This window comes from Opisthocomus hoazin, chromosome 2, assembly GCF_030867145.1.
Source record: "Opisthocomus hoazin isolate bOpiHoa1 chromosome 2, bOpiHoa1.hap1, whole genome shotgun sequence".
Lineage (NCBI taxonomy): Eukaryota > Metazoa > Chordata > Aves > Opisthocomiformes > Opisthocomidae > Opisthocomus > Opisthocomus hoazin.
Window position 1 is genome coordinate 16,689,905 of NC_134415.1, and position 26,978 is coordinate 16,716,882.

The 26,978-nt window shown below is 45.3% G+C and overlaps 1 protein-coding gene and 1 long non-coding RNA gene across 6 annotated transcripts in view; one reads left to right on the plus strand and one right to left on the minus strand.

Moving 5' to 3' along the window:
* The window catches only part of ZNF318 (zinc finger protein 318), a 29,240-nt gene extending 9,084 nt beyond the window's left edge, over positions 1 to 20,156 (minus strand). For both annotated transcript variants that reach the window (XR_012763060.1, XM_075412741.1), the window contains exons 1-6: positions 19,713 to 20,156; positions 14,447 to 14,592; positions 8,506 to 9,139; positions 5,988 to 7,412; positions 1,656 to 1,755; positions 625 to 911 (exon numbers count right to left, since the gene is read on the minus strand). Coding sequence is in view for 1 of the 2 variants with exons in the window: in XM_075412741.1 (XP_075268856.1) it covers positions 625 to 911; positions 1,656 to 1,755; positions 5,988 to 7,412; positions 8,506 to 9,139; positions 14,447 to 14,592; positions 19,713 to 20,084 (2,964 nt within the window). In the remaining variant the exon portion in view is untranslated. The remainder of the gene's footprint in view (positions 1 to 624; positions 912 to 1,655; positions 1,756 to 5,987; positions 7,413 to 8,505; positions 9,140 to 14,446; positions 14,593 to 19,712) is intronic.
* Positions 20,157 to 20,356: 200 nt separating this feature from the next.
* On the plus strand, positions 20,357 to 24,578 carry LOC142360454 (uncharacterized). 4 transcript variants are annotated; one of them, XR_012763063.1, is made up of 4 exons: positions 20,357 to 20,469; positions 20,863 to 21,374; positions 22,261 to 22,382; positions 23,406 to 24,578. It is a non-coding gene; the product is annotated as an uncharacterized LOC142360454 (long non-coding RNA). The 4 variants fall into 4 exon arrangements; XR_012763061.1 differs by lacking the exon at positions 20,357 to 20,469 and having other exon boundaries at positions 20,520 to 21,374; XR_012763062.1 differs by lacking the exon at positions 20,357 to 20,469 and having other exon boundaries at positions 20,520 to 20,965.
* Positions 24,579 to 26,978: the final 2,400 nt, after the last annotated feature.

The following is a 26,978-nucleotide window of genomic DNA, read 5'->3' on the forward strand; positions in this document are numbered from 1 at the left end:
TGAATACATGCATAACCTTTCAGATGTTACTATCACATACTACTTCCAAAGTAAAAACTGTCTTCTGGAACGTGATAAGCCTGTTTTGGTATATTCAGCATTCAGTAGTGTAGACCATGTCAGAGAGACTGTACTGATGCATACTGACATTTGTTAAGAGAGAACACATAGCATGTACATAATAATCATGTTAAGCTGACAATCATATGTAAGTCTTGCGATTTTTGTTAATGTCATCACCCCGTGAGAAGACTAACATGCTCCAAACTTGCAGAGAGCTCTGCTGCTAAAAACACTCCTCCCTGACAGGCCATGTCAGAAACGTTGTAGAGAAAAAAAGTCTGTCCTCCTGGTATGGCATTGAGACCGGACCGCTACAAGCACTCATGATTGTTCAGTCCAACCAAGACGTCAGCAAAACCAGCTGGGTGCTGAATTGCACAAACCCTGAGGGAAATTATAAACACTGATACATTGAATCTCACCTGCATGAACCATCAAAACGAGCATATGAGATGTGATGACATCAACTGATCCTCTAGTAAATGTTTGGGAGCAGCTGTCTCCCCAGTGCCCTCTTCTCTTAGTGGGAAAATCATTAGCACACAAGCCAGAAGACTTTACCTTGTTGGTGGAAGATGTTTTCTCCAGACCTTTTGCATTTTCTGACTTGGTGTTCTTTTCCAAAGACTCTTTGGTTTCCACAGATGGTTTTCGGGGTTTTTCAAATATGTTAATCCCAAGGATTTGTGCTACTTTGTCAAGCTCAGACTGCTTCTTGTCAGCTGCATCAGATTCTTTATGCAGCTCTGAAATCTCCTTCATAATATTCTCTTGTAGTCTGTTCACTTCAACCAGCAAGGGATCTTTGTGTCCATCCTTCTCACGACGTTTCTTCCTCAACATCTCTCCTGAGCCAATCAAGGAAGTAGAAGAGTTGGAAATACAACAGGAAAATTGTCTTAAGATCTGTACAGCTATTGAGCCACAAGTAAAATACTAATATAAAATATTACAGCTAAATCTTGACTAGGAAGTTGTAAAGATCGAACTGATTCTCAGGTACAGCATCACTAAACCTGCACGATCCACCTCTAAGGACTGCCTTAATATACACGCTTAAGAGAATCAGTTTAATAATCACTATTTTCCAGTGTGACCAAACAAGCAAAAGTTAATCGTACATTCTAACCTGAAAGTATAATTTTCCAAAGGTAAGGGAAATTACTTACTTGGACCAAACAAAAGTTTTTAAAATAAAAAAGTTAGCTCTGTCTAGAGAGGACTTTTCCTTCTCCAAAAACAATTCATGAAAAATTGAAAGACACAATGACATGTCTTGAGTTACTATTTCTCACTTCTTCTAAAGAAGGACTAAAATGCACAGTGCAATTAATTTATCAAGCTGCTGAAGAAGATGCAAGAGCAACTGTTTGCTTCAGTGTTACAGCCAAAATTTTGACATAATTAATGTTAATGCAGTAATTAGGTCACTGCTCTCTCAAGAATTCTGCATTGCCCCAAGTATGAAAATACTAGTTTTAAACTATAGACTATTACTATTTTGGTCTTCACTTCTCCTAGTAGGTACTAGGACTTGTGACACATCCCAGAGGAAAAAAAAAAACCAGGGGGTGGGGGGGGATGCACTGTACCTTGCTGTTTACGAAGCCTATCCAATTCAGTCTTGAGATAGTAAAGCTTCTTCTGCCGTGCTTCTCGTTCATTCTTCAGTTTTTCTCTCTCTTCTGTCACCTAAACAGATCGGAAGGGGACTGGATTTTCTTCTCTTCCCAACACAAGGTAATCAGTCTTGCAAGAATGACAGCAAGATCTCCGTTTGCCAGTCATAGAACACTGCTCACTATTCTCAAAATGTTCTTGAGTATTTTAACACAACAAATAAACTTCTGCATCTGCAGGTAACTGTATCATGTGCTCATGCTTCAACCCTATATGAAGGCAATTTTTTTTCTTTTGGGCAGTGTATTCCCTACAACTACTTTCTTTGTTGCACCATTTCCCAAGGCACTTCAGCTCAGCTGACTATCTTCTACAAGGGTGAGCACGATCAATGCTAAATGGCTCTTCAAAACTCATGCAGTATCTCTACAGCCAGCATTTTCCATCAGTGACAAAAGATTTCACAGCCCTATGCCTTGAGTACTGCTTTGACTCTGGCCCATTTTCCTATTATTTAGACTTCTGATTCAATCTGATCATAACTGTATCATCAAATGTATTTTGCAGGCATCACTGTCTGAAATTAAAAATCTGGATGAAGTTTGTTCTTGCTCAATATGATAAACTCTGGTATGAGGAGCTCACAAATCCGCTTTTCACTGGTTTTCATTGATTCTCACAGAAGGAAATCAGGCAATATACTAAAATGAAACCTGAAAAGTTCTTTCAATCTCCTTCCCAGCTTCATTTTTCAAGAGATAAATCCCCATTTTTTTACCTTCACAATGCTTTTAAAACTTACTACTGACTCCTTCCTTGAACGAACAACAACTGACCCAACGCTTTGTCTTCCCTAGAGCATCACTACTACTATGGCAATGTAAATGTTGGTGGGATCCCTAGATCCTGCCTGGAGTAAGCTCCAGAGGAGTTCAACCAACACAGTCAGACCATGTCTTAAATGACACAAGTTTTTCAGGTTTTTTTGTGTGTTGTTTTTTTTTTTTAATCACCATAACACCATTCCGGGTTTTCTGCCAGCACACGGGTGTGGTGGTGCAACCCCCCCTGACACCTGGCAATCTCAGAACCAGCCAACATTGTATTCTTGCTTGCACTGCAAGACTCGTTAGCTGGCGTGACTGGCCATTCTTCTTGCCTTTGAATGAGAGCAGTGAATCGGGACGACTTGGCAGTCTCCTTGTCTTTGTACAAGAGCAGTGAGCTGGGCCGATCAGGCACTCCCTGACCACACCGGCAACTCCTGGTGCCTGGAGTCGCACCTGCCTGGTAAACGTCAGAACTCTGAAGTTTGAAGTTACCTGGGCTGAACTACAGGGATCCCACACTCTTTGAGACTTGACCTTCACCCACTGAGAAAATAATTTGATTTGAAGTGAGTATTCCACTGAACTCCAGGGGAATTTTTAACAGGTACCTTTATCTATGCATATTGTCTGTGTGTGTCTGAATTGACTCAACGCATAATATCCTATTACTGTGATTCTAGTAGTGAATTCTTTTTTGATCACTCTGTAAATGCTAACTTAACCAGCGATTTATTGCTGCTAAACGTCTGATTTTCCAACACACCCTGAATTGCTACTAGACATATCCTTTAGACATAAGTCATTTTGATCTGAGGAGAAGTCCGAATCCAGCCTCACTGAGGCTCCTCTCTGAGCAGGCATTTAGAAAGGAAGGAGGTCCATTCCAAACCTTGAGTTTTTATACTCCAAGCCATTACAGCTGTCCTGGTTTTGGCTAGGATAAACTTAATTTTCCTCCCAGTAGCTGCTGTGTTTTGAATTTAGTTTGAGAAGAATGTTGGTAACACCGATGGTTTTAGTTGTTGCTACGAAATCAAGGACCTTTTCCAGTCTCCCATATTCAGCTAATGAGCAGGTGTGCAGGAGCTGGGAGAGAGCACAGCCAGGCAGCAAGCCCAAGCTGGCAAATGGAAATACTCCATACCATGGATGTAATTTTCAATTTATAAATGAGGGTTGGCCAGGGGGCAGGAATTAGATTTTTATCCTCTTTCTTTTTTTTTTTCCATGAGTTCAAACTTTTCTATGAGTTTGAACTTTTTTGAGAGTTCCACAAAATCCGCGAGTTTCACATTCCATGATCACTACTCGGGGACTGGCTACAAATCGGTCACGAGACAGCGAGAAAAAATTGTGCTGTGAATAGTTTGGTTTGCATATTCAGTAGTAGTAATAGTAGCAGTATTTCCTTTGTTGTCTTATTGAATCGCCTTTATCTTAACCCACTTCATCATCCCACTGTGGAGAAGGGGAGGAGTGAGCAAGCGGCCACCTGGTCCTAGTTGCCAGCTGCCAGATTAAGCCATGATACCAGCAAAAAAATCCAGTGGACTAAGCTCAAGCCAAAGCAATCTGTAGTGCAAATAAAGCCCTAGAAGTTCTGCCAAGATGCACAGGTGAGCTACCATGGTACGTAACAGCAGGAGAAAACCACACACCTTCAGCCGGGAGAGCTCCTCTGGAAGTGCCAAGTTTCATTAACAACAAAATTTCAACTGTGTCAGCTGAAGAAATTTTTATTCCTGCAAGCAGTGAATGCACACTTCTCTGCTGATACAGCGCTTTGTGTAAGTACTCCTCTTTAACTCACTTCAAACAAAAAACCAGAGAGGTTATCTCAGACCAAAAATTTAAAGTGACTTCTTTCAAGCCTCTCTTGGATTCAGTGGTCCATCTTTCCATGGCCTGATTTGTTCTGAGGAGCATGATATAACTGAGTAGGCAAAAAGCTTCCAGCCTCTGCCATGTGCTGCTCTTCTAGCAGATCTACCAGCACAATTAGATATGAGCTGGCAATGCAGGCCTGCAGCTCAGAAAGCAAATTGTATCCTGGGCTGCAGAAAAACCATGGCTAGCAGGTCGAATGAGGTGATTCTCCACTTCTACTCTAGTTCTCGTGAGACCGCACTCAGAGTACTGCATCCAGCTCTGGGGCGCCCAGCACAGGACAGACATGGACCTGCTGGGGCCATGAAAACGGTTAGAGGGCTGGGACACCTCTCCTACAAAGAAGGCTGAGTGAGTTGGGGCTGTTCAGCCTGGAGAAGAGAAGGGTCTGGGTAGACCTTATTGTGGCCTTCCAGTATATCAAGGGAGCTTATAAGATGGTGAAAGACTTTTTACTGAGGCCTTTTGCGACAGGACAAGGGGCAACAGTTTTAAACTAGCGTGGATTTAAATTGGACATAAGGAAGAAATTTTTTACAATGAGGGTGGTGAAACACTGGAACAGGCTGACCAGAGAAACTGTGGATGCCCCATCCTTGGCCAGGTTGCATGGGGCTTTGAGCAACCTGGTCTAGTGGAAGGTGTCCCTGCCCATGGCAGGGGGGGTGGAACTAGACCATCTTTGAAAGTCCCTTCCAACCCAAACCATTCTATGATTCTATGCCCTTATTTTAACAACAAAGACTGAGTGGACACCAGTTTGAAAATACAAACAACTTCCAGGAATCTTCCAGTCCTTTGACAGTTATACAACTACAGTTTCCTATTTTAAAACACGTTATTCCCCACTACTCTCTAATTATCACACAATCCAAGGTAACTAGAAGAGGAAAACATTAACACCCATAACCTAAGCTGGTGTCAGATGCACCAAATAAAGAACAGTTTCCCTTAAGTTTTTCTGATTTTGTGATTCTTGTAAGAGATAATTAATACAATTGCAGAGGGAAAAATGTACGCAACTGTGAATGACAACATCCTTTAGTATGTATTTAAGAATATCTAATATAGATATAACCATGGTATTATTGTACCATGTACCATGTTCAGATGCAGCCTCTTGTGTTTCCATTTGTGCCCATTGCCTCTTGTCCTGACACCGGACACCACTGAAAAAACCCCAGCTCCACCTTCTTTATACCATCCCTTCAGGTATTTATATATCTAGATTATTTTCAGGTACTTCAATATCTAAAGCTCAGTGGAATAAAGCCACGCTGTGGCCATCGTGTTTTTTCTGTAAGATTTTGGCTGGCCGCAAGAACTTCAACATTGTTCTTGATTGCATCTGTTCAGCCATAGCCTATGGGCTTACAACCCTGGCGGATTTTAAACACAATTTTTAAATTGTCACAGAGTAATACAGACAAATGCCTAGAAGTTTTTAACAAAAGCAAATTTGGCCCAACTGCTTTTAAACTGGAGCCACCCAAGGTAAAAAATAAAGGCACACCTGAAGAGAAAAAGCTTCTACCCCAGCAATCAAGCAGTCCAACGTATTTTGATGTATCAGAATAAGTAACTCACCTTCTGCTTTTGAGCTGCCCGATTTTTTTCATCCGACATCTTTTCTGTGGTATTTTTGAGAGGGTGTGAAGACAGACGAAGGGGTCCTTTGGAATGAGCAGGAGTAGTAGGGACATGAACGAGCACAGAACCATCTCTTTTTACATCAGGGACATCCTTTCCCATAGAGACTGTCTCAATCACCCGGAGGTTGGGACGCGTGGGGTTCGCTGACATGGCCATAGTAAGCAGGCCATGAGCTTCTGGCAGTGTAGGATTAGGCTGCTGGGCAGGGGGGTACATGGTCCAGCCAGGGGCTGCATATGCCATATAGTGCCCATATGCATCGTATCCTGGAGGAGCCATTGTGGGAGGTGGATAATTTTGGGGCATTTGAGTGGCAGTAAACTGGGAATAGCTGGGAATTTGGTACTGGGAAACAGAAGTAGGCGTAGGCGGCAAACTAGCAGGAGCTGGTGGAATTGAGGGAATGAGAGAGACAGAAGAAAGAGGCTGTTCTGGTGCACATGGAGGTATATTGTGTCCCACTGACTTGTTTTTAGTATATTCTGGTTTCTGAAGAGAAGATGCATCTTTAGACTGCTGGAAAGAGACTGGAGGTGATGCTGAGTGCTGCTGGCCTGACTCAGGAGAACGAGTGTCACTTCGGCTGCGACGCAAGTCCCAAGGGTCCAGTCTGCGAGGATCTGAAGAACGACGATCAGGAGAACGAGATGCCAACTTTTTGCCATGAAGGCGTTCCTGGGTACGAACAGCCAGTTTTCCAATTTCAGCAACACCAATGTCAAGTCCAATGGTTTTGAGTAAGTCATGGATCTTCGCATACTCAGCATTAGGCTCTTCTAAGGGATCCACCTTGACAGCTGGAGCAGGAGAAGGAGGCAGGCTCACCTTCTGGCTTATTATCTCATTGCCACAACTCACTGGGGGCTTCTGAACAGGGACAGATTCAGGTTTGGTGTCCTCATCCTCATCACCATACAGAAATTTCTCTTCATCCTCAATGTCAGGAAAACTACGCCTCCTCTTCTCCTGAGCACTGACAGAATCAGCCATCATGCCCAGAATTCGGGAGAAACCACTGCCATCCTGACTGGCCCTCTCATGAGGCAGCAGGAAGTCAGTATGGCGATCAGGGGGCTCTGACTTGGATTCTAACTTTTCTTTGTGACTTAAGAAGCTTCCAAACTTTTCTTCAAATGTGAAAGCATCTTTGGGAGCCCCAGAAAGCGTGCTCCGCTCATATAAACTGTCACGCAACTCCTTGTTTGCAGACTCGACAACAGAGTCTTTGTTGAACCGTTTAAGAAAGTTCTCCACTTCAGAGGCAAAAGGAGCTGTGTCGTTGCTTTGGGGCAAAGATGAATGACTAGAAAGAAGAGGAAGATCCTTGCTGGGAGCTGGACTGCTTGAAAAGCCCTCAGGCTGAAAGAGAGAGAAGTTACTATTTACTACAGCACCTTCTGAGGTGACTATGTGCCTCACAGAACAAACAAATGAACATGTTAATTTCTCCTTGAGTTCACAGCTGAAGAAAAGAGTTAGAAAAGACTACAGTTGAAAGAGAACACACAAGATTACAAAACAAGCTGCCTAATGATTCTGGAATGTCATGTTCAGCAATGAATGCTTATCTCAAGAAAATACACAAAACCACAACTATATTTCATTAATTTCTGCAAGCACAAGACCTGAAATTTATAAATTGAAACCCTATAACATAATTTTGGCTATGCTTTGAGTTTAATCACAGACAAATAGGATTTCAACATCTTAAGACAGGTAAAAACAACTGCACTGGAGTTATTCCCAGTCACTTCTTCAGATATACATAATTAATGCCATGTTAAATAGGATTTCCAATAATAGATATAGAATGGGATCCTCAGTATTGCAGCACCTCCTGAAATAAACATGTCACTGTCAAACCAACACTCATCAGTACAATAAGCAGATCAAAAGCGATGTGCTAAAACATGAGAAAAGTCAGTTTATCACAATGGTCACAACCACTTATCTTTCCATTGCTCTAATTTCAAAAACTAGTTGTTACAGATTTGGTACAGTTCAAAGGGAAAAAAAATAAGGAAACTCAAAGATGTTTTCAGCCAGAGGTACTGAAGATGCATTAGGCAGTTCTCTAAGTCTACAAAGAAAGAAGAAAGAGGCACTGTGACAGGCAGAGAGCTTCGATCCATGTCCTAACTGCCTGTGGTATAAAGATTCAGCTTTTCTATAAAAGCTGGCCCAGATCTCAGTATCCTGGGCTGAATTTCAACAAGGACATTTTATTCTAACTCAGTGTATATATATACAATTCTTGATTAAATGCCTTCACCGTTTAAAGTTTCCAATGCAATCCTAACTTGTATAGGCCTGCAAAAAGATACCTGTCCTCTCTACAATGGGAAAACGTAAAGATTGGGCTTTTCTATTTTGGAAACAAACTAACATTCTGTATCATTAAGTGACTGTTTTGGAAAGCAGAAACATACAGACAGACAGACAGAGATCAAACCTGTATAGAAGACTCTACTTCCACCTCCACTCGTTTCTTCAAAATAGATTTTTTGGGCATGGATGGGATTTCCTCAGGCCTATACGTATACCGAGACTCCGAAGTCTGTAGTGTGTTAGTCAAGCCAGGAATCACATAACCACTGCCTGAAACATCATGATTCAAGTTTCTACTACGTTCCTCTTCTTCTCTTTTCCTCCTTGCACGGTCAAGCTCTCGGAATTCTTCATTCAGATATGATGGGCTTGGGCTTCTACTGTGGCTGCGGCTTCGTCTGCGATAGTTTCGTGTTCCTGATGAGAAACCCTGATGCTCTCCACTCACACCATGCATCTTCTCATCCTTTTCATACCGTGGACGCTTTATTTCTCGTCCTCTTTCTTCTGGCCTCAGTGGGTAGGAGGATTTCCTGAGTTTGTCACCATCTCTGTCAGATCCACGAGGCAGCTCTTCTCGACGACCATAATGCGGACTATAATCTGAACGATGGAGGAAAACATCTCTGTTGCGGTAGTCTTCATCATGTCTCATGATGAAGGGACTTGAAGGCTGATCTTCATGTGATGGGTATCTCTCAAGGCCTCGAGGACATGAGGGGCCTCTAGTGAATATTGGACCATCAGCCATATCATCCCTGTGTAAGAGAAATACAGAATAAACGTAAGTACTTGAGTCAGAGTGAACTAAGTCTTACTCCTACTCAAGAGTAAGAAATCTCCAAATCAGTTTCAGAATAACATCTCCATCACTAAACAGAAGCAACATTTTACATTTATATTATACATCCCTCCCAGGAATTCACCTGCAAACACAGTGACACCAACAATTCAACTCACTTCAGAAGGAGAGCCTTGAAAAATTGATAGGATGGATTTATTTCTGTGAAGAAGAAAGACTACACGTTTTTAAAAAAACTTACTATCATATTTCAGACCACAACCCCTTTCCTCATGTCTCCCAGTGAGACACAAAGGTCACATTTCATATGAATTATTCAAGGTATAATTCAGTTTCACACTGGCAAATGCAACCGGATCCTCACTTTATCTTCAGCTGTGGACAAGGACCACAAATTCTAGCAATGTTTTCTGTTGCAACAGATCTGTAGACAGGACTGTCACTAATCCCATGAACTGCTATACCGAAAAAGAAGCACAGGTTTTGATAAGATATCTATGAACCAGGGACAGTAAATGCAATAGTATCATTCCTTTGTGCCAGCCCCTGAATTATTACACACAGTGGACGTGCAACTGGCACAACACCAGAGTAACTAGCTACACCTCTGGGAGTACCTTCTTTTGGACTGATTCCTACACACATCTCCAATTAGGAGCCCTGTTTTAACTAAGGCCTTTTTCCCCAACCCTAAAAACTTCTCTGGGACTGTTCTTTAGATCAGGCAGAAACAAACCAAACCACTTTAAAATTACAGGCTGCTGGTTTTACTCACAGTTATTTCAAAAATCTAGCAAGATATTCCAAGAATGGGAAGCAAATGTGCTCCTTAAGTTAAATCAATGGGACAGAAAACCTAGAGAAATGTCTTTGCTGAGTGATCAAGACATCAACTTGAGATAAAGCATGTATGATTGTCAGAATTCTCAAAAATCACCTCCTACTCAGAAAAGTCCCTCCACAGATCTGAGAAGGGACAAATTAAGTCATGCCAGATGACACCTTCAAAAAAATTTGCAGATAAATTACAGCCCCAGTTTTTAAAGTCACCAGACTAAACAATAACAGACAAGGTCTTTTTCTTGAGTATTTTAATAGTTTACACATGCATATTTAAGTAAAAAAACAACACAAAACTTCACTTTATCTCTAACGCGCATCATTGCAAAGCATTTCATGTTATTAGATGCTTTATCAGTGCAACACATCTTATAAGGCAAATATGGTATACACCAGTACCCACAATATTAGATAGTATTTTTCCAGTTTCCACCAAACTACACACATCCACCCCCTCCAAAAGCAGAAAAATATCTAAAAAGTAGCGAAAATTAAATTTCATACATAAATGTTGCTGTTCACAGCCTACATAAAGGTATGTCTAACCCCAGTGTCACCTTTTCCAAGATCCTACTAAACCTATACAAGATGCATGAACACACCTGGTGGAGTAAAAGATGTATTTCATCATAGAACTTCAGCTGATTTTTGTGCAATCTGCATGCATGCTTGCCAGGTGTCACCTACAATTCAAATGCTCTGACTACAGTGATGAAGCCGAAGGAATACTTGATCATACTTTGGAAAGAAAGGAACAGCAAACCTACTATATTTACAACTAGAAAGACGTTCCAAATACACTCTGAACAGCTGACAATGCAAATTTAAAACCCAAAGATTAAACATAGGTGTAAGGAAAACGATTACTTGCCTTACAGACAGTGTGATTCTTTGAAATATGTATTCTGTAAATACAGTCCAACAGAGGTAAGTCCCTCAGCTGGTTTGGGTGCTTTTAGTCAGCCATGTCCACTACAGGCTATTGTATCTCTCAGAGAGGATACAAGGTGGCACCACTGTGACCATCCCAATTCCTTCACCAACACAGAATCCATGAATTACTGGAATTTGCAGATTCAGGAAGCAGAACACACCACAGACTACACAGACGTGATGCCTCAGAAAACTACAACCAGTGTAAGGTAAATTTACTTTTTCAGCATATTTATTCACATACACAGAAGCAGAAATAAATAATGGTATTCTGCTGTCAGCAACCAACAGGATTCCACCTTAACACTCAGTCTTTGAAAAGGAAGTCAGATGAGCTGTTCGTACTCAAGCCAACTGTCACTCTTGATATTATGCCAAAAAAATGCTATTTCAGAGCACAGCTTAACACAGGCCAACTCTCTGCAGTAATACGGTCTAATCTTTTGGATTAATCTCAGATGAAAGAATTGATAGGATGCTCTGTATAGCTTATGCCAGATCAGATAGTAGTAGGATGTCTGAAATACATCGACAGAGAGAGAGATGGAAGACAGGGAGAGGGATAAGATATATTCTTCACTTTGACAGACTGAGATTCTGGAAGACAAAAAACCACTAATCTGTTGAAGTAGAAGACTGAAGCTGCTTAGGTGACCTTGAACACATAGGTCTACAAGGATGATGAGGGGACTGGAACATCTCCCCTACGAGGAGAGGCTGAGGGAGCTGGGCTTGTTCAGCCTGAAGAAGAGAAGGCTGCGAGGGGACCTACTAAATGCTTATAAATATCTCAAGGGTGGGTGTCAGGAGGATGGGGCCAGACTCTTTTCAGTGGTGCCCAGCGACAGGACAAGGGGCAATGGGCACAAACTGAGGCACAGGAAGTTCCGTCTGAACATGAGGAAGAACTTCTTCCCTCTGAGGGTGATGGAGCACTGGAACAGGCTGCCCAGGGAGGTTGTGGAGTCTCCTTCTCTAGAGATATTCAAGACCCGCCTGGACGCAGTCCTGTGCAGCCTGCTGTAGGTGACCCTGCTTCGGCAGGGGGGTTGGACTGGGTGACCCACAGAGGTCCCTTCCAACCCCTACTATTCTGTGATTCTGTGATTCTGTGAAGTCACAGGCCAGCAGCATTCAGTATGCTCACTTAGACGTGTGCAGGAGACCAGCTGCATTAGAAACTTAAGGCAAGTTCTTATAGATGTTTTAGGATGAATCCGCACCCTGAGAAATTCTCCTGGGGCGTCCTGAAAAACCAGTGCTGCAGGAGAATCCAAAAGCATCCCTGTTTTCCACCCACTGGTATTTTATTTCCTTTATAGGCTAATGAATCTCTCTACCATCCCAAAACCCTGCAAATTACAGAGAATAATCTTTAAAAGTAATTGCTTGAAATCTCTAAATATAGTAGTTAGCAAAAATGGCTGAGAATAACTAAATTCAGAATTCTTTGCTCCAATCTCTTCAAAAGTTGAAGAGACAACTTCAGAAAACACTCTATTTTTTCTTCTTTTTTTTTCGAATGATAAAGAGAACATACCACATACCAAAGAAGCATGCGATATGCCCAGTTTTAAACCAAACTATGATTCACAGTAAGGGCCACTTTATAGCCCAGTGACAGATATAAAGCCAGAGTCCCAGTACCAGGGCAGCCTCTCAGAGGGGAAAAAAATACATGATGAAAAAATACACGATAAACAATGTTCTTAACTGAATACAAAGTGTCTTTTAAAAAACAACCAAAATGGCTAAACAGTGAAGAAATTTGGAAGTCAGAAGCAGTACCTAGGAGATTTAGGAAGAGCTAAGGGATGACTAGGTTGGCACACACTTTAAGCTTCTGGACAGTGGACACCACTCAGGCAAGTCAAGCCAGCACACACAGATTGGACAACAAAAAAAAACCAAAAAAAAACCAAAAAGAAAAGTGACCACATGGAGTTCTTGCATACCTACACTACAAATATATGGGAAGTCACTTAAAAACTGAGGTCTACACGGTCTCACTTTCTCTTACTCTCATTCTGATTCATCTGTCACTTTTCTATCTTCTTAGGAGTCTATTCTGACCATTTTTTACATCTATGGCTCCTGTAGCACAGATAAAGTGAAAGTTCTTTGTCATTTTCACTCTTATGTTAAAATAAACTCCACTGTACCTGACACTACTTCTAACCAGGCATCATAACTACAACACAGGTTAAATATAAAACCTCACTGGAGAAAAGGAAGCAATGGGACAAACACACACCCCGTCCCAAATGTTCTTCATTCGCCAGAGCAGTGCCAGTTCTCCTGCAAACCGTTTCCTGCTCCTTCCAACCACTGTGCTCTCCCCAAGCACACACACTCATTTCATTCAGAAAACTGCACACTGCACTAGGGATTTACAAATCGAACACTGATCCCCAGAGAACTGAGGTAAAGGCATAAAAGTGACAGTACTGAAAGCCGAACTCTCATTTGGTTTTCTGCACCTGCTGAAACTTAACCTTACAATTGCGAAAGACAGGAAATTCACTTATTCTGCTCACTTACCTCTTTTTCCCTCTCTCTTTTTTCCTTTATTTTAATCACTTGGGGATATTTGCATCAAAAATGGAAGTTACAGTGCTTTTTTTGTGCTGGATGCTTACCCCTGACCTCAAACTGCAATTGTATGCTCTGGGGCACAAACTATGCAATCTTTAACGTTGCAATTCATGGCAAAGATAATTATTTTATTTGCACAAAGTCTCCTGATTTTACTTCTTTTGCCAGATTACACCTGTTATCCTACTGAAGGCAAAGATTTCCAAACAGTATCTACTAACATTTATACTTCACTGTTCACAGCAGTATCTTTAACATAAAAGATGTCTTTTCATTAGCTATGTTTCTCTCCAGTTCCAGTCAAGGGACCCTAAGAATTCTAACTTATTTTATCATTTACGAGACTGTCTGACTACATTCACTTCTCTTCTGCAGGGTTTTTAAAGTCAAAATAATAAATTGTCTGCAAGCTACACTAGAGCTTTCTTCTGAACTATTCTCAAAAATCAGGAAAGTAGATTATTCCTCCCAACAAATGAGGAAGTCGAACCGTTATGTTATCCATAAACAACCTTCATTTCAGTCAGGACTAGGTAGGTTCAAACGAAACAGAATAAGGTGGCTGAAGCTGCGGAATGTCAAACGAAGCAGCTCCCTCCTGCAATACACTCTGGGCACTTTTAGTTTATATAGGTTTTAGAAGCAGCTGCCAAAAATCATAGTAGTCAAGAGTTACTAGAAACACAGGCAGAGACTTTTGTTCAGGAAGCCCCTGCACCACAGCTTGCTGGAGGCTGTGGGAGTATTCCAGAGAAGCATCACTACATGCTTGCCCTCTCACCCTCGTTCCCTAGGCATTCGCTGGGCTAATTAGGTGTTTGGTCTCACCCAGTACAGCCATTCCCACGTTCTTACTGTTTCACACACTTGAATCCCCACCTGTGGAGGACCATACCTGTCGCTCAGGTTATCAATTGGTGAGCCCAGTCTATCAGGCAGCCTCCTTCGCTCTGGTGTGCCAGTGCAATACCGGTCATTACCAACAGTAATCCGCAAACTCTGTTCCAGGGAAGACTCAGAGCGGAGACTCGGTGAACGTCTCTGTAAATTGAAGAAAGAGTGCAAGCCCATCAATCAGGGAATATTAATCTCAGCTACAGAAAGGCAAGTGACTGTGCTCTGCTTAACATATGAGACTTGGGGTGGATGGATCAATTGAAAAATCAAACTAGAAGAACAACTGTTTTAAATATTTCCATTGCCTTTGTTTATTTATATTGCGCTCTGTATTTATATTATCTAGAAGGGAAATTGTCAACTCAGAAATACATTTCATAAAGCACCATTTCAGAAGATGAAAACACAGAGAGAAGTTCAAGAAGTCCCAGATTTGCTGCTGTCCTCCTTTCTTTGTAGAGGAGAAGCAGCTAAACAAACATTGCCTAAAAAACAGTGCCAGGAATTTCTTAATAAAAGTGTCTGGATTTCTGGCCCTTTCCAACTTTAGTAACAACATGAACCAAAGTATCAACCAGTGTAAACAAAGATTTTCCTAGCACTGATGTTTTCAACAGTTGTCCTCATCTCATGCTGCTTTCAGCAGAAAAGCACAACATAATATTAAAACTGCCAGTGTCTCTAGAAACACCTTCTGTAATAGAACTATCATTATTTATTATTGATAGAGCTAAACCAGAGCTAAGTAAAGTTGCCTTTGAAAACACTACAGCAGAGAAAGCCTGAGCTAACCACCTCTGCACAGGCCTTCCTTTGGACATAGACTCAACACAGAAAATGTCATTACTAGCAAGTTATGCTTAACTAGTTACACCTCACATCATTCTAGAACATGGCACTAGAACAGAGGAATGATCAAAGTAAAGGGGGTTCCATAAGAAACAGAGATACTTCTGCCTGAAGACAGAGATACTTGATTTGCTTTTTTAAACCAACACGGTTTAGATTCTGCTGAACAGGAAGCAATGAACCAGCTTCAGGTCTGCCAAACCACTCATGCACTGCATATTGCCTTCACTGCTGAAAACTGCAGCAGCAAGCAGCACGTGCACTATGTTGTTGGCATCCCCCCTGAAAAGTTGCAGCAGGTTCAGCTCAATCCTCCAAGAGCATAAAAGCAGAACAGTACGTAGTCTCCAACAAGAAAGCAAAAGAATTCCCCCACAGATTTGCCTGGACAAAATTTACTTGCAGTACAAAGGTGTGCTAGAATCCATTGTGAACATAACCTTGCCGTAAGGTAACGTACTAGTGATTTCTGGTGTGCTCTCTTAATCTGAATCCCAGCATTTATCAGAACATATTTGAATCACTTTCTAAGACCAGCTGTGCTGTATAGCACAAAACAATCCTGCAACAGCCTGGCTGAGATACAACATATACAAGCTGCATATGTCTCATACAAGCACACTCTGAAGGCTCACATGTGCCCAGTATAACACTGAATTTTGAGGGCTGCCTCAAGAAGTGATTACCTTGTAGGGCATCTTCTTGCCATCAAGACTGTTGGCAAGCTGGGCACACACATGATAACCATCTCCAGGAACTGGAGACAGAGAAGTGATGATGACATCTCAGAACAAACTTCTGGGCACAGGAAAGAAATAGATTACATTTAGAAAGTTTGGGATGTTAGGATTGCCTATGACTGCCACAGAGATTGCCCAGGGACAGCAGTTATGGTGCTACGTACTTGAACTTCACAAACATTTTTTTCCAGTTTGAAAAATTCCAGTTTTAACAGGTTTTTCATTTGCAACACTGAACACCACCACTGCTCACTCCTACCTATGCACTGTACTACCTTTCCCTCCCTCTTCTGTTCTGGCACATAAACTGCAGTTACCATTGCCATCTTATTGCACAGGTTGCATACCAGCTCCTCATTTCTTCTTTCTCTGTTGACCCAACATACTCCAGTCTAATTTCAGCCAATTTTCTTATAAGAAAGCAAAGCAGCCAAGAGAAACTATAAAAAGAACAAGCACGCAGGTCAGCTGGGACAAATAGAAGCAGCGTGTGTCAGCCTTGTAAGAACAAATAAAGTCCGCCAAAATCTCTCACTGCACAGCCCTGACCTTCCTCTCCTCCATTACATTTTTTAATACTCGCCCCAAACCTTTGCGGTCACTCCATGCTCTTCCAATTTCCACAAAGTTTTCCCCAGCTGCTCAGAAACTAACACCATCTGTACTTACAATGTCCAATACACGGCTCCACTGGCAGTCGGCACCCTAGTTATGCATGAGAAAATGGGCAACGATGCTGATAACCTGGGAATGCATGCACTCCATCTCAAAAAACCCAAACAAAACAACTCCCGGAATCCAGAAAACGGAATAAAAGATCTCTAAGACTGCTCCTTTCATATTCCAATTCATATGAAGGGTAGGGACAAAAACTTAGAACTTGTACTCAAAACTATTCTGCATTTTGACCCCACACCCTTACCCCACCAGTGTCTTCATTCCACATCTTACACCTTCCACCCCCACGCATACATTCCCCTCTTCCAAGTCCTCCTTCCCTGTTGCAGCTTAAATTCCTCTTCCTTGGTCCGCTGTCTGAATTCATCTCCTTTCAGTGATAGCTCCAAAATGCCACTTACTAACACATTTGTGCAACTCACCACATTTCCACACTTTGTATCCTCAAACTTCTGGAGAGGGGGTCTTCAAGTCATATAAATCTGAAAACTTTATTAAAACATTACCCAATCATGCTGACTCAACATAATCTGCTGTCTGCTTCGCTTTGATCACACTTAGTTCCACTTTTTGGAAAACATCAGTATAATCCCAGCTTTCATCTTTCTCTAATTAATGCTAATTTTGTAAACAGTACTTCTAAAAAGTAAAACCAACCTCTATATATATTTTATGCTTTGTGACATCACTTTTAAAGAATAAGTAGCATTGCTCAAACACCTTTTGGTGGGCAAAAACCTCCACAAAAAAAATGTGCACAATATACACTTTAAGAATTACTTACACCGGATTTTAGCATATGCAAGAGACGGCACAATACAGGTTAAAGAGCTATATTCAACTGTCTCAAGATCTCTCTTATCATGAGAGCTGCTTCCTAGAGAAAGGTTTTCCTTAAATGCACTAATATCATTGTAAATAAACAAAAATGTCTTTGGGTCAACAGTTCAGCACTAGCTAACTTGCTAAAACCTAATTTCTACGATTAATATTGTTTCATTCCTTCTTCTCTGAAATTAGAATAGGCAAGAAAAACATCAAGAATCTGCAACAATTTGCTGAGATGACGACTGTAACTTGAGCCAGAAGTGTGCAAAGTAACACTGGAAGAAAAGTGCTTGTCAAGAAAAATGTTTGTGTAAAGTGGGAGGTTTTGGTGGCTTCCCCCCCCCGAAAGAGGGAGTGGGAGGCTTCCAGTCAAAAACTCCTAGTTCAAATTTCTCCAAATCTGAACCACCAACACATTCAGCACTGGAAGTTTTCTTACAGCCAACACAGGTTCACAGCCTGTCATGGACACAGTGAAACAGGCAGGCTAAATGAGGGTGAAGTCGGTTTAAGAAAGTTCTGCTCCTGTGTCCCAGCTGTCATCCCCTCAGTTGTGACCATGCACCTGTCCATCAAGCCACAACACAAACCGATATGAAGCAGATTAAAAACTACCTCATTTTAAAAAATTACTTCTTTTCAACCTGGGTCTTACTGGCAGCGCAATTTGCAGGACTACCCCACAGACAACTTACCGGACCGAGATACCTGTGAAATGCAGCCTAAAAACAAAGCGCCAGAGACAAGCTTCTCAACCTGGCTTGGCTTAACTGTCAAATACATTACCTTCCCATACCTTCACGACAGCTCACCTTCAAATAACAAATAGCACCAATAGCTGAATTTTAACTCCACTACAATCACCTGTGATCTCTTCTATGGCTACAGCTCCAAAGAAATCCAGTAAGAAGCTGTACCACCTCCAGAAAGGGCAAACTCCCATTCTCTGCTGGGGTCCCACCATGCAGTGAATCACAGCAGACCACGCATTTTTGTTGGATTGACTTTCAGCCACATCGTTTCCTCAGATCAGCTTACCCCGCAACTTCACAAATACAAGTGTGAGCAAAAGGGAGGGGGCAGAATATATTGCAGAGCGGCAGGAAAAAGTGAGTGTGCCGTTCTTTCTAATCGTACACGTGCTGGATTGAGTGGCCATGGAACCATAGCCTAAAATGTCCCAGTATGAAAATCGCTTCTTTCAGTGCAATACAAACGCGCAATGAACCTACTACACACCACAGGTAGCAGTTAACAGACAAGACAACCACTGCACTGAGAAGTAACAAGAGAAAACCTTAAGTAAGCAAATGCCACTCGCTCCACAAGAAGTGCAGCTACGCACTCTGGTTTAGTACAAAGGCGCCTGCATCCAAGATGGTGTCACTTCAGATGCCAAACCAGAGTTTCACATGCCCAAATCAGATCTGGCCAAGGCTGAGCGAGGAGACAGGAACACCTTGCGCACAGCTCCAACGACAAAGCGCTGCCCATTGAACAATATCTCCCAAAGATATAAATCTGTAACAGAGTCTCCTTTGTATGCCCACGACAGCAGGAAGAACTCAGACAAAGTGCTCATTCAACATCCTATCAAAAAAGTTATCTTCCCATCAATTAAATGATATTTATACAGTAGCACAAGACAGCGCTAAATGGAGGAAAGCGACCAGCTACATCCTTTGCCTTAGCAAAAGATAGCATCCTCTTTGAGCCTTATCTAAAATGGCTCTAGCTGATAGGAGAGAAATAAAAATGTAACGGAAATTAAAGGAAAAACATTACTTAAAATGGAAATCAATGATTTTTTTTTCTCTCCCCATTTGTCTCTCCAAGGACCGGGGGGGGGGGGAATCGCTCTTCTCCCCCGGCGCAGGGAGAGCCCTGGGCCGGTGCAATTCTGCAAGGACCGCGCCGCGCCAAGCCCGGGGCCCCGGCCCCGCCGCCCCCCGCTCCCGCCCCTTCGCCGGCGGCGACACGGGCTGACCCCGGGGCACAGCCGGGGGCCGGGCTGCCGCCGAGCGGAGGCCGGGGCCGGGACAGACAACCCCGCCAAGCCGCGGGGACGGTGGCTGCCGGGGGCGGCGGAGACCCCCCCGCGGCCTGACAGCCCCCGGGGGGGGGTGGGGAGACCCGGACCGAGACCCCTGAGCGCACGGCGGTAGTTACCCGGCTGCCGCTGCCGTCTCCGTGCTCGCTCCCCCGGCGGCCTCGGGTCCCCCCGGGCCCGGGTCCTCCCGGCGGCGACGGCAACCTCCTGCTGCGGTGCGGCGAGGGGGATCGGCGGGAGGCGCCGCGGTGGCCCGACGGGGAGCGGTGGCGGCGCGGCGGGGGACGGGGCGAAGCGGAGCGCGGCGGCGAGGCGGCGGCGGCGGCGGAGGAGGCGGCGGCGGGCGGCGGCGGGGGAGGCCGGCCGCGGCCAGGCCCCGGCCCCGATGTGCTGGAGCGGGAGGCGCGGGACCCCGACGAGCCGCCGTCTTTCAGCCGGTGGGAGGAAGACGAGGACGAGGGGCCGGAGCGGCCGCTGCTGGAGCGGTACATGATGGCGCCCGCGTCCCGGGGGTCCCGGCGGCCTGCGCGGGCGCCCCAGCTCCTCTGACCCGGCCCCCCCCACCCCCCGGTCCCCGGCTGCCCCCCCCCCCCCCCCCCGGCCTCCCGCGCCTGCGCGCCGCCGGCCGCCCTGCGCGCGCTCCCGAGGCGGGCACCCCCGGGCACGGCGGGGGCGGGGTGAGCCCGGGCCGGGGAGGGAGCGGGGGGCGGGGACGCCCGCACAAAATGGCGGCCGCCGGTCGGCGGTCACGTGTGGCGGGGCGGGCCGCAGCGCGGCGGGAGGCGGGTGCTGTCGCCGTGCTCGGCGGTGCGGGGAGCCGCTTCCTTCCCTCCCCCGCCCGTGGTCCCCGGGGGGGCTGTGAGGGGACACGCTCGGGTGCGCGCAGGGGGGGCGGCTCCATCCTGTTTGCTTCCCGCTCCCGGTCGGGAGAGCGGGCGGGGGGCGAAGGCTGGTCTGGGGGGAAGCTTCGCCGAGGAGGCTGTGGGGGTGCTCCCCTCACGGAGGTTGAGGGGAGCCGCTGAGGGGCGGGTGGCGGTGGGCCTCGGCCGGGCCTTGCCGCAGCTTGGTGCGCCCGCTGCCGCAGCAGCCGCTCGAGGTCGGCGCCGGAAGAAAAGGGGATTTGGGTTTTTTTTATTTTGCCCGCACTGTGCTGTGGAGCTTGTCGGTACGGGTGGCAGCCGTAGGCAGAAGCGTGTTCAAGAGCGATCCTCGGCTGCTCAGTGAGGCGATGCTGAGCCCGAGCCTCCAGCTCAGAAAATTTCTCAATAGATTTACTTGCTGTGACTGCTGGGATGTCGCGATAGGGTGGAATCGCTTCCCGCCTCCTTGCTCTCCTCACCTGAGCACCTGCTACCGACCATGCTTAGTGCAGGCAAGTGAGCGTGACAGTTTCGATTCTCATAAGCGAAGCGTGAAACGTTTCTCTTATTTCGTGCTGGGGGCTGTCACCCATGAGGAGGAGAAGAAAATTAATGTAGAGAAATGAAGGCTCCGATAAAGTTCTCCCATTTCCTGACTTTCTGAGCCTTTATATCTTTTTTAGAAACTGGGAGAAGTTTTGTGCATTAGGTTTGTATTTTATTATTAGCTGGATGACATGTGAGGGCTTGTATTTGAAGACAGCAGACAATTTTTGCAGACTTGGATGAAATTTTGCCTGTGATTTTTTTTTGAGAATGTATTTGCTGGAACGTAGCACCATTTGAAGCGTACTAGTTACGGTACTGGCAACAAAGAGCAGCAGGCTGATGGGTGGAGGGTCCATCGGATACTATAATAAGGTATATCTGCTGGGAGTGGTTGGGTACAATTGTGTATTAAAACTAGCTGTCCCACCCTGACATTTTCTGAGTGAGTGCACCACTACACAGGCTCAGGAAACGCGTGTGGTATGCCAGTTGTGAAAATAAGCACGAGCTATTTAAAGATTATCTTATTTTCCGTTACCATTGTCCACTCCTCCCCCTTCTCTCCTAAGGTTGATAATGTTCATCAGTGACTTTAATTCAGTTATGAGTATCCTGGATTAAGAATTTCATCTTTAAAGATGCCCAGCAGACTGCAAATCTGTTTCTGGAGTGAGCAAAATGCAAGGACAGTGGAGGCAATGGATACTCAACCTGTTCCAACTAACTACCCTAAGCAGCAGACTTCATGACACTCAGAGAGGCACAGAGCTGTGCTTTACGATAACTACCAAACTGATGTGTACGTAGGAGTTTCCACTCTGGTTTTGTATTGTAGATCACATCAAAGTAGTTTATCACTATGAGGAATATACTGTTATTCCAAATGCGTTCTGTTTATTCATTAAAAGGAAAACCACGTTGTCATGCTTTAATGTCAGGTGTCTGCATCAAGCCCTCAGTTTCACCAACTGAAATAAGTGAAAACAGCCTAGTGAGAGGGAGAAAATGGACTTGTTTGGATTTGGACTTCTCAGCTGTGCTCTTGCTTTCTTTACATTGATTTTAAAAACTGGTTTTAAACCACAGTTTGGCTTCAAAGCAGTCAAGAATAAAAAGCCACAAACCCAAGAAACCCATCAAGTTTTTGGTTTTTTTTTTCTGTCAGAGTTTATATAAAGTTAGGCGTATAATATCTAAAAGCTTTGTAAAATGCCAGAGCGTGAAAATATTTTCTAACTTTTTTTCTTTGTATCCAAAGTAGGTCTACAGGAGATGTCCTGGTGGTTTCTGGTGATAGATTTCAGTGGCATTTGGAAGGTGAAGGAATCCAGATACCAATAACTAATCAGAAAGTTCATTGAAATGTCTGTTTGCACACCAGTAAGTAAACTGCTCGAGGGAGGAATGGTAAAAAGAAAACAGTCAGCCTGTGTGTTGTGGTGTTAAAAGGGTTCAGAAGAGAAAAATTCCATTTGCTGGAGAAAAATACTTGACTGACTGGCACTCATTAGCGTTTTGTAGCACCCTGTCATCTTACTGAGCATTGCTTTACAATTACAAACTCATTCTGTAGTAGCTGTAGTGTCACCTTTCAATCACATACCTTACTGAGTTATGCTTTTAAAGGGACTGAGCACCCATACTGAGGTTCAGTTAAATTGAAATTTGGGCTCAGTGGTGCAGAGCAAATAAAGAGTTTTCACCTCTTTGCAAGAGGAAGCACTACAGTTTGTCTTGGGGACTGAAAAAGTCGGGCAAGGTCCTTACCTGCTTTGCAGAGTTTTTTGTAATACTCCTGTGACTGGTGCTCCAGACTCTCACTAGAAAAAGGAGGTGCCAGTGAGTCTGCTCTGCTACAGGTTCAGCTCCTAAATTCCTCTCTCAAATTCCAGAGCTCATCTTTGAACTTGCAATTAGCTGCTGCTTGAAGAGATTTTAGCTAATTGGATGCTGAGGGCAATGTTGCAGCAATAAGCTGTCTCTGAATTCGCATTAGGCCTCAAATAAGAGAGCAAATGACATTGAGAAAGCAAAGAACAGAATGAGAAAAGTTAGCATTAGGTCACTATGAACAAGTAAACAGAAATCAGAATTGAAGTTAATTCAGGTTAGACCGTTAGGTTAAAAAGCAGTACAGTAACAAAAAAAGCATGAGACCTTAATTACAATTTTTTACCTGCTTACATCTGAGTCAAGACTGGATGAGCGTGAGACAACCAGGCAGCACTCCCTCTAATGTTAAATGACTAGGCTACTCATAAGAACAGAGACAATTTCTGTGTTTTTATGACAAAATGAGTGTTCTTGTGAGAAGGCAGGGTGGAAGATACTCCTCTGTCTTCTGAACTTTGCATTAAATTTTACCCTGGAAAATGGCGCAAAATATGTATGTTGTGTCTTCAGGTCCAGGCAGAGCAGCCTGTTCATGAAAAATTCTGGACTGAGCCAAATAATCAAGCCTTCCTTGGTCATAGCGTCATGGAATTTGAGGATGGTTCAGCTGATAGCAGAGCCCCGGCAGGGAGCACAGAAGACGCATCCAAACAGACACTTGCTTTCCAAGATTTTTACATCTATAATTATAAGGCTGATATTTCTGAATTTAAGGCTTGCCTCAGCTGGTTTTTGTTTCAGCTCGATATTACTCTTAGCTGGGAAGCAGAATGGGCATGCAGCCTACACTTGTTCCCTGACTCCAAGTCCTGGGAGGGGTATTAATTAATCTGTTACAAAATAAACTCGTAAGAGAAGGGTGGGAGGGGGGCCAGTCTGCCTTTGCCACATAGCTCTACCTCGCTGTGGGTGTATCAGTCTAGAGCATTAAGAAACTCTGGATAATAGACAATGAATAAAATCTGGCCTGCATTGACCTGTGGGGATGGATTAAATTAAACCTGATGTTAGGTGGGTTTTTTCCGTTTTGAATACTCTGATTTTTTTTTTTAATGTCAGGTGTATGATTATTTATAGTGCGCAGGGTACTTTGTAAGCAATGTACCCACAAGCCTGTACTGCACATGGCGCACATCTCAAATGGGTCAAATACCTAGCAGTAAATATCACAGGCAGCAACATTCAGGAAGAAGGGAAATAGCCAAAAGTAAGCATGAAAAGGAGCAATGTGTATTCAGGTTCTTGCCTTGCTACTATTTAAATATATTTATGCAGAACAGACACCAGTGCTTTCAGATCAGTAAGGGTGGATTGGTATTCTCTTAGGGTTCCTTTTTTTTAATACGCTGTATGTTTGTTTTCCTGTATGAGTGTAGCTAATGCTGCCTGGAGCAAAAAGGGATTCATGGCATCTGAAAGCTGTCCATCTTTCAGTTGAAGGGGAAAAGTTCACAGCTTTTAAACATGGAGAGATTAGGATCCACAAGCAAGCAGAATGTAGCATGTGAGAAAGGAGAACACTAGAACACGATGTGGCCGAAGTAGAAAAGCTCTGAGGGTGGTGAGATCGAGAGAGAGGGTCTTTGTCCTGATATCTAAGAACTTCTCTGGTATCTTTTTAAGTCAGGAGCAGTGGTTGATTTTCTCTGAGTGGTTGTTTGTTTTGTTTGTTTCATTTAGAAATAAAAGACCATGAAATCTGAAAGTTTCATTCATGTGCAGCTCATGCTTCAGCCTCACACATCCTCTGTTTGCTGTTTTGAGAGTTTGCTCCTTTCACAGCATTTTTTTTAAAGGGAAGCTTCCTTGAGCAGAGAGGACATAAAACTCACTATTAAAGCCTTTACACGAAAGTTTATTCTAGAAACTTTCAGTGACCTGTGGGAGACAGAGCAGGCTGGCAAAGTACACACAGTGTACAGCATCAGTAGCTAGCTTGGTGGTGAAAAGGCAGCCTTGCAACTGTGACACACAGGCAAAGGGTACTTTGAGGGCTTTGAGAAACCAGAATCCTTGGAGATGGCTTAGGAAAACTGCACTGTCCTCCTGCTCCTTTCAAGGAGACTGTGATTAGATGGTACCGTGGCCTCCAAGCTCTTGTTCTTATCTCTACTGCTTCACACTCCCTCAGCCAGATTGCTCTGTTTTCTCAGAAAGGAATGTTGCTGATACTTTCCTTCCTCAGCACCCCACTGATAACGCTGGAAGCTCAGAGAATGTGTTATTGTACCTCTGAGGAGCTGTGTGTTGAAAGTAAAGTTTGCTGCCTGTGGTGAATTATTTACAGGGAGATGCCAATTGTCCCTGGCAAGAGAGGAGGGTTGGGGAAAGTGGAGTGTCCAGAGCATCTGCTGCAAGATCCCCGTAACAGCTGAAATCGCCAGGCGTTGTGTGGTGGCATTTACCACATGCTCCTGTTATTGTGTAAATCTGGAGGGGAGGAGGCTGGATGTCCTCTGGGGTTCGTTTCCTTGCAGCTGGAAAGCTGAGCACTTACTCGCCCTGCAGTGACACATGCTCTGGTAGTAAAAACCGAGTGTTGTATTTGGGGATGCTGCTTGCACGTGTGTGTTTATGCTCTGGACAAACATAGTCACTGCGCACAACAGAGGTAAAAAAAAGAGTGGATTTGTTCAGCGTGCGTTATTCAGATGATTGTATTAGGTTAACACGATGGTCTTGCTTTGCTTGGCTATGACTGCGCTAGGAGAGCTCTGCCGCTTTGGGTACGCCAGCCTGTTGTTGGGGAAGTGCTCTTATAGTAACATCATCTGCTACGCGCAGTGACCGCCGTACCCACAGCAGCGCTTCTACACCCGCGGAAGCGGTGCCGGTGCGACTGATGGCAGCGCATGGTCCTGTGCCTGGCGGGCGCGAGGGGCTCGCTGGCTGCCAAATATGGCGGGAGGATGAGGGATAAGTAAGATCACCGGGAAGGAGCTAGAGGAATCTGGGTGATAAATCACGTTTGTTCACGACTGGGGACTGGTTTTTGGTTTGTTTTTACCTAGAAGATAAAAGTCTGAACGAGCGGTGCGTGTTTGATTCCATTGCTTCTCCTCATCTCGGCCCCGGGCTTTTGACCGAACCGCCGAACTCCCTTGGGCCCGCCGGCGGCACGGCGCTGTGACGGCCGCTGGGCTGGCGCTGCCTGGGGGGAGACAGCAGCCGCTCCCAACCGCGGGGCCCCCGTCCGTCGCCTCACCGGCAGCCCGCGGCCGGGCCTGGGCCGGCGCCTGGCGCTCCCGCCTCCGGGCAGCCTCCCTGGTCCGCGCCGTCCGGTTTGACTCGCGCCCTCATTTCGCTGCCGCCGGCTGGTACCCGGCCCCGGCCCCGCGGTGTGTCCCTCCGGCCCTTGTCCCGGTACCGGCACCCGCGCTGCCCACTGGACCGGACCCGTCCCGCCCGCCAGGGCTGCAGCGGGTCCTCCCGCCCCCAAGGGGGCGCACCTCCTCCCTCTGCGGTGAGCGCGGAGGCGGGACGAGACGAGGTACGGCGGGGGGCAGGGGTCAAACTTCGGGGTGGGAAGGGGTGGCGGGAGTGGCGCGGGGGGGTCCGCGGTGGGGTCTCCGGTGGGCCCCGCCCGCTGCAGGCCACGCGCCGGCCTCTCCGCCTGCCGCGCGGCCCAGCGGGGCGGTCCGCAGGGCGGGCCTCAGCCAGGGCTGCCCTGCACCGGGGGCTGTAACGGTGCGGGCCGGGAGGGCCGCCGTGACAGGGCCCCGTCCCCTGGCGGCGGTGCTGCAGAGCCCCGCTCCCGCCTGCCGAGCTCGGCCCCGCGCCCAGCCGGTGGCTCTCAGCCGGTGCTGGGCCGGAGGTGGGACCCGCTGGGGCGAACAAAGGAATCGCCATGAAGCCGGGGGCTTCCCCGGTGTCCTGCGGCATACAGGGACCGAGTCTTGCTGGCTTCCCTGCCCCGCGTAGCTTGGAGGGCCGCCGGCATCCCCCCGCGATCCGGAGGGCGTTTAGTGCTGCCCGCTGTCCCGAGGAGTACCGCTGCGGGAATTGTTTGCAAGGTGGAAATATAATTGGTAGAGTAGTGTTTAAGCAGCTCAAAATATTTTCCAGAGCGATCAATGGAAAGGC